General features: G+C 37.1%; 1 protein-coding gene across 1 annotated transcript in view; it reads right to left on the bottom strand.

Moving 5' to 3' along the window:
* Positions 1-2,982: 2,982 nt before the first annotated feature.
* LOC124613081 (kinesin-like protein KIP1) overlaps positions 2,983-8,134 on the bottom strand; it is a 132,575-nt gene continuing 127,423 nt past the window's right edge. The window contains exon 14 of the mRNA XM_047141667.1: positions 2,983-3,312. Within this exon, the coding sequence (XP_046997623.1) occupies positions 3,249-3,312 (64 nt within the window). The 3' untranslated portion in view covers positions 2,983-3,248. The remainder of the gene's footprint in view (positions 3,313-8,134) is intronic.

Genomic DNA, 8,134 nt, shown 5'->3' with positions numbered 1-8,134 from the left:
TTATTATTATTAGAGGCTGTGGTCAGACACAAAAGCATTAACAGCCTGAAGTCTTCCAATTTCTGCTCGTTCAGAAGTAAGAAGTGCAGCAATCAAGTGATTTATAAACAGTAAGTATAGCTTGGTTGATTGGGGCTGCAGTGAGCAGGTCAAGCAAGTGCTGCATTGAAGAGCAGTAATGCAGCGGAAGTATGTTGCGTACCATTGTGGTGGATAGTTACTTTCGTATCTGAGGAGGAGTTGTGGGTAGCACTTGCAATGCACCACGAATTCTTTCGTCATTCATTCTAACAACCCTGCCCCCCCCCCCCCCCCACACACACACACGCACACTGTTGGCACTAAAGTGGGAGGGGGGGGGGGGGTACTAGCTAATGCCTGATTGCAGTCAGGAGTAATGGTCTAAGAAAGTTTGCGAACCACTGCTTTAACAGAATTATTGTCACTTATTTAATGTGCCCTTCCACAAGGATTTTGTAGCTGTTAATTTTTTCACTTTGCATGATATGGGCGAGCATCACAACTCATGGGGGGTTTGTCTATCCAGTAATTACAGGGTGGCATGGAGCCATCTGACCCATTTCAAATGTGAGTATGTAACGAAATTTTTGGCGGGGGAGACTGAAATACAACAAAAATAATCAATGAAGGATTATCTGACTAAACAGAGAATTTGCAAAGTTTGTTGTTATGCTTGTTTTCAATGACATCAAGAATGTGAGATAATGGGGTATCTGTTATTGATCACTCTGGCCTCCACTACTTAAAGATAACTTTGAGACAAATACATATATTTACTGCTAGAACAGTTTCTAGACATTACACTTTAGTAATTAGTTCTGCAGACACATAAAGTTTATTATACATACCTTAATTCGGTGTAACTCTTACTAGATATAACCTCAAATGATCTGAAAACAAGACAGAAAATCTAAAGAAACTGAAAGACAAGAAAATAAGGTTTAAACCGAAAGTAGACAAAGGGGACACAATGAAAAGGGTATTTACAGATGAGGAAAGATCAGAACAAAAGAAAAGATACAGGGCAGTTAAGAAAGACTGAAACGTGCGCTTACTTAAGAAGAGGACCAGGAAATGATTGACTAAAGTGGTCCAATGAGGCTGTAAAGGCAAGTAATAATGATAATGATGATGATGATGATGATGATAATAATAATAATAATAATAATAATAATAATAATAATAATAATAATAATAATAATATGAAATCACTTATTAGATACAATTGGAATTACAAAACTTTCAATGAATTGCCTCTTTGGACAGTATTTCATTAGGGTGTTGAAAAAGGAACATAAAACAAGGGGTTGTTTTATTTCAAGTAGTATGCACGTAACTTGTGAGGGGAATGGTAGAGAGTTGGTGGGAATGGCGTGTGTGTGCGCGCGCCACTTCACAACTTGTGTCGCAGCAGTATGTCAGTCGCAAGGTGGCTTTGGAACATGCAGCACCGTGTTACCTGTCTTCATAGTCATTACAAAACATGGAAGTGCAGCATGTCTATTGATGACAGTTCAATAGTGGTCATCACAGTCATGAACTGTCTCTCAGTACCATATTGACATGGGTGAAGAAATCTGAAGCTCCACAAACAGTGCAGATACCAGAGCATCCGCAGACAGTGACAAAAGCTTTTGAATGCAGCCCTTGCCATTCACCATGTCGGCAATCTCACATTTTAGGCATCAGTAGTAGTAGTAGTAGTAGTAGTAGTAGTTGTTTATACATTATATCTTGGCAAAAGTAACTATTACAGTTGTAACTGCAGAAAGATTTATTCATTCACCTCTTTGTGTTAAAAATGATTTAGGAGGAGGAAGAATGGTATACATTTTATTTGAATTTCTTTACAGTGCTATTTGTTATGATTATTGCATTGATTTCGAGAGAACTGTTTTACTCTGTGCTGTACTTTAGAAAAAGAATACAGTATTTTCTGTCTTGGTGGGAATTATAATAGTTGATTTATCAGTCTTTTTTCTTCACGGCAATGATAACAACTAACTATGTATCCAAAATTTATTTCTCAATACTAGCTTCAATTAATAGTTTGAAGAGTGCCACAGTATCTATTTTTTGTGAAATCAGTGCTCCGTATTCTGTCCGTAAATGTTTCTCTTAAAAATCTGCGACTGAGTTTTGTAGTTTTAACACTACATATGCACTAAATTCTAGTAGTCACAGGTAAATATTTTATTTAGTTTCATATTATGGGCTAGGATGTGACGTACCAGCCATGAGCTTGTTCACTGTATCACTGATCAAAGTTAACACCTAACATCGCAATTTCGACTTTATCCAGTAGAAATTTTTCATTGGCGGAAATAAAATAAATTCAAGATAAGACAGCCTCAGCAGAACAATAATCTCTCTTTACATCTGAGGGTTATGGACCAACAAATAAGAAGAAAAACTGACTGACTTTTCTGTAAACTTACATTATCTCAGCATGGAGCTCATCAAAATTAATGTCCTGACTCATGGTGACTTTATTCTCTCTCTGAAACACCTTAACATATAAATCAGTCCATGACGAAATGGAACCCCAAAACAAGAATTGCACAGGGGAAGTCTTGGTAGTATTATTACAGGAAGGGGAAGAAAGAAAATTAAAAATAATTGACCCAAAATGTTTTGACAGTATTTTGCAACAATCTAAAAAAACAGATTATTAGGAATCAGGACAGACAACCGAATACAAGAGCAGGAAGGGGTTATATTCAGCACTTTCTTACTTGTTAAAGTAACTTTCCTGAGGTCACCTTGCAAATGCATTTTACTTATTGGATAACTGGTCGTACAATGAGCTTTCCAAAAATTAAGTATATAAGCCTATTAATAGACCACTAAAATTCTACAGAAGCAGAGCAAGAGGATCTAGAAACAAAATATAAACAGTATATTTATAACACCTTTATTTACATTTATATATAATTTAGTATGCAAGTACAGGAAAAAAAAAAACACACGTGACAGTTCAAAGTTTTCTACAAATTGAAAAATAAAATGCTATGCTTAAAATTCATTTTTGCCTCATTGGTCTGTACTAATTATTTACAGTGTTCGGTGATTATAAATGTCCATAAATTATCTATATAAACATGATTCACTACGTCATAGTATAATAACTGCTATATGAAGAAATAAAATACAAAAGATAAATACAAAATAAAAAATACAAAAGGTAATATATTACAATGTATACTTGTTATACAAATTTCCTCAGATCAGCTACTTCGAAGTAGACATGTCCTCTTTGCCTGAGTTATTGTTTCAGGCAGTGTTTTTGACCTGAAACATTAAATTTACAATGAAAATATTTTAGTAATTTGATATTGCACAAATAAGAGAAAACATCTGCATAAATATATACACATAAAAAATAAAACTACATTAAGTGTGCAAGTGAACCAAGACACTATTATACAGAGCATCTTAAGAAAATGTGATTGATTCAAATAATTTTTGACTTACAGCACCCAGTAAGCTATACTGCAAACTGGATTTTTTAGAAGTTGAAGTAACGTTGTGTGTGTCACACAGAAGCATTACAGGATTGCTGATATCCTCAATATACATAAATAATTTATCATGTATGGTCATTCATTAATGATATTGTTTTCAGAAAAGCATCATCAATGACTGGCCATAAGTAAATGTAGAATGATTTCGACAGCATTTCCGCTTTGTGTACTCAATGACAAATCTGAATGTGTATAATGAAAGATACTGCTCATAATAAAAATGCGGAACCCAATAATGTCCGATTAAAAATTAGGGGCCAATTTCTGAAGCTGACTTCATTTAAATATTTAGCGATTCTTCTAAACAAAGTCTGTGGTGCTCCCAGCCTGTTGCAACTATTTTGATTTGACACCACTTCAACAGCTGGCTTGCAGCTGCACTCAGAATACTGCAACCTCTCCACTTCAGAAAAATCAATTTCTGGCATTAGAACACTGGCTGCCTCCGTGATCTAGTGTTTAGTACTCTCAACTATAGAGATCAGACATGCAATCGTACAAACACACAAAATATGTAATAAGAAGTGAATGGAATATTTAAACTTGTTGGTAGGACACTAGAAAAATCACACATGTCAACCCCTAGAATACTGCTTCAGAATTTGAGTCCTCATCAAGTAGGCATGACAGCAGACATCAAACTTCAGAAATGTTCACCTAAAATTTTAATAATTCAGCACTGCCTTGCAAAAGAAGAATGGACACTTCAGGTAATATTTTAAGGCAGACCGTTAATCTCACAAAACAATGCTGCATGAATTTCATAAAGTGGCATTTTCAGAAGGCTGCGAGCAATCCTGATGTCTCCTTTGCATAAAATGATCTACATCCTCTTCGACTGTGAAAATAAGACAAGTAACTGCAACAAAACAAGGCATGCAGAAAGTCTTTTTCCCCTCTCTATAAATGCAATTGAATAGGGCTAAATTGATAATACTGGTACACAATAACCTCACATGTACTGTGCTGTGGCATTCTGAGTATATATTGATATGTAGAAAACCTTTGCTTTTTTCTACCCAAGCTAAAAGGAACTTGTAGGCACGGATTTAAATAATACTGGAAAAGTGAGAGAGATTCAAGTTTATTTCTCAAAATAAACTTGGGACAGTCTCTTACAAAGTTATTCTTCTATTAGCTACAAACATTTGAAAAAAATAACTCATAAAAAACACATTCCCATGTGATAAGGCATCATTGCTTTCACTCTGCTTTCCATTTAACTGATTATACGTGAGAAGACCTAAAAAACATATCTCAAAATGATTTTATATGTATTTATTAAACAAGTTTGTGTCACAATATTATGTGAAACACATTATCAACTGTCTTATTTCTGTTTTATGACTAGCGCATGAAGCAACATTCCAAAAGCAGCATCTTCATTACAGTAGGCATACATGTCTTACTAGAAATCACCACACTTATGTCATGACCAGTGACCACACAGCATTGCAGACCTCTGACTCCACTGAGTTAATTAAAATTTAACTGTAAGGAACAATGAATAATAAAAAACTAAGTATCATGCCACATGTCAAACTGAAGTTGGTTACTTCTGTATCAGCCTTTCTCGATAACAGATGCTCCGACCTCTCTGAATATGTGAAGTTAATAAGCAATATCATAATGAGAATATTTACTGGTGACGGACTTCATATCGTATATGAAGACGTTAATGGATTTATTGAGAATTTAAATTCATACCGTGGCAATAAATGCTTAAATCTTTATAGAAGCAAATTATGGTATTTAATTTCATTAGGACAACTTACCACAACAAGTGTCTCAAAGGTTCAAAGAAAACCTCTAAAAATGAGTTATCGAAGAGTAAAAGTTCCACATATGTAACAATGAATACATCTTTATTCTTCATATGGCTACAACGAACCTGCAAGATGATTTAACTACTTTGTAACAATGGGGGAAGCAGATGCAAACACCACACAAATTCAGTCAGTCTCTGCCTGCCTGCCAGCCAGCTCGTCCAAGCTCTGATCTGCCTAGCAACTTTCATTGCCTTAAATTTACTTCAAAATTTACACTGCACAATTCATTACTGGGCTCTCAGGCACTGAATTCGATGGTATCACTGAAAGAGCATATGTACATTTTCTTCAGGTAATGACAACATCACCACCTCATCGGAAGGTAAGTGCCACCACTCAAAGCAACACCAGAGAGCAATATCAACACCTATTACTTACGGAAAACCTTAAACTGATTAACAGAGGTTTACAGCGTAATGGACTTAATGGGCAATGATGCAGGGAAGGGACTCCTGCTTACTTTCAACCACAGTACAAACCAGCTACGAAATTACATGCCAAACTTCACACAGAATTAAAAAAAAACCAGCGACAGTTCAAAATGGAATAGGGTAACTTTTCTGGTTTGAAAACTTTGTCATGCTCTTACAAAATGGGCAAAACTGGTTATTTTAGTTCTGTGGAATGTCATATCGGCAATCTTATTACATTAATGAGATATATCCGAAAAATAATCTCCATTAGACTATAAATAAAATACCGCAACAGTTGAATTTATTAAAAGGTATCTTCACTACTTAGTCACAATATAGATTTATCCTTTTATAACAGCTATTAAGCGGTCGACAAATTCCCTGGCACAAAGTTCTGCTGCCGGAGACTGCATCCAGCTAAATCATTGGGAGCCAAGAAATCACTGAAGTCGTGACTGCAGGGTGAATTTTCATTATCTGCTGGGCAGTGTGTGTATGAGCGACAGCCTAACAAACACTGTTGTGGCAGAACACGCACATAAAAGGTTATAATTAGGCAAGCTTTCAGAGCCAGTGGCTCCATCTTAAGGCAGTAGGGTTGAATGGGAAGGGGAAGGAGTGGAAGAAAAGGGCTGGAGGGGTCTAGGAAGAGGGGTAGATTTTCGGAACACTCACCACCGCAGGTCAGGGACGATATTCCGAACAAGATGAGAAGGAAAGACCAATTGTTGAGGACTGCATCAGACGAGATTTGAAAACCTGAGAGCTTAAAGGAAGACAGGAGAATATGCAAGACAGAGATAAGTGCTTAAACATCGTGTACGAGTTAATAAGAGTGAAAAGCTAAGTCCATTGTACATAACAGATTTTTTTCCTTTCATCTAATAATTTTTTCTCTTATCATACAGATCACTCACTCATTACCTCTTATTAACCATTGTCTGTTCTCATGATTTCCATATGAATTTTTCTGATTTTTTTCCCCTTGTTTTTCTTCCTTTTTTCATCTTTTATCCTCTCTCTGCTTACCTTTTTTGCCACTCCCACAATTCCTAACACTCCAAACTGTCCTCTCTTATCATGATTAATCCCATCTCTTATTACATCTGTTCTTTCCGAAAGCATGCCTTTTGCATTACCAAAACTAAGGTCCCACATTCTATTTCTTGAAACTCCAAAAGGCGTAACAGTGAAAGTCCCTGTTTCCGAATGTAATCCTACTCTACACAGGCTCTTTTACAGTTTCAGATACAGCAATCCCTTCTCTTACGGGGATAATCTGTGACCTATATGCCTCACCATGCAATACCTGTATTATCTAAGATTCTCACTTTCAGTCCTAAACCTGCATTTGATCATGCTGCTTTGCTGAAGGACCTACTTTCCTTCACACATAATGTCAACTGGAAATATCACTTTGCAACCCATTCCCAAAATCTTTCCAACAGCAAACCTGACATTAAACCCTGCCATGAACAGTTCCAACCATGATCCCAACTTGATCCACCATCACAACCTCAAAAATCACCCCTTACAAGCCTTCAAAGAATTCCTCACATCCACTATTGCTTCACAAACCTTTCTCAACTCCCTACAACAAGACACTAACCTGTCCTCTGCAGAACTCCAGGATCTAAGTTCCCTAGAAGCTGATGACTCCATCGTTATCCTCCCAGCAGCCAAAAGATTTATCACTACAGTAGTTGGCCGAAAAGAGTATGTTAGTAAAGGTCTATGCCAGCTGTCTGACCCCTCAACATACAGTGTCTGCCATCAAAATACCAAATCCCTTTGATTTGAACTGACCTGCAGTCCCTCTGTAAAACCTCAGCCTCCTCCACAAAGACTAACACCTCAATCCATAGAACTTCTCACCCCACCCAAACCACACACCCGTCACCTTTTACCTTATCCATAAGATTTACAAACCCACTCAGCCTGGCTGTGCTATGGCTGCTATCTTCAAAGCACCCACTGAACATACATCTGCCTTAGTTGATCAACACTTGCAACCCATAGTACAAAAACTTCCCTCCTATATCAACGATACCAACCATTTCCTAGATTGTCTGAAATCTGTGCCCTTGCTTGTCACCATTGATGCCACCACCTTCTACACCAACATCCCCCATGCACATGGTTGATCTGCTTCTGAATATTCCCTGTCAGCACCCACATGATTCCAGACCTATGACATCCTTCCTATTCACCTTAATCAACATTATACTCTCCAACAACTACATAATTAAGGAGCAGCCATACAAAGAGATAAGGGGTACTGCCTTGGGAACGAGGATGGCTCCTTCCTAGACCAACCTTTCCATGGGTTGCTTGGAGGGGGCTTTCC

Source organism: Schistocerca americana, chromosome 4 (assembly GCF_021461395.2).
Source record: "Schistocerca americana isolate TAMUIC-IGC-003095 chromosome 4, iqSchAmer2.1, whole genome shotgun sequence".
Classification (NCBI taxonomy): domain Eukaryota; kingdom Metazoa; phylum Arthropoda; class Insecta; order Orthoptera; family Acrididae; genus Schistocerca; species Schistocerca americana.
This window is presented reverse-complemented; position numbering and strand designations above follow the sequence as displayed.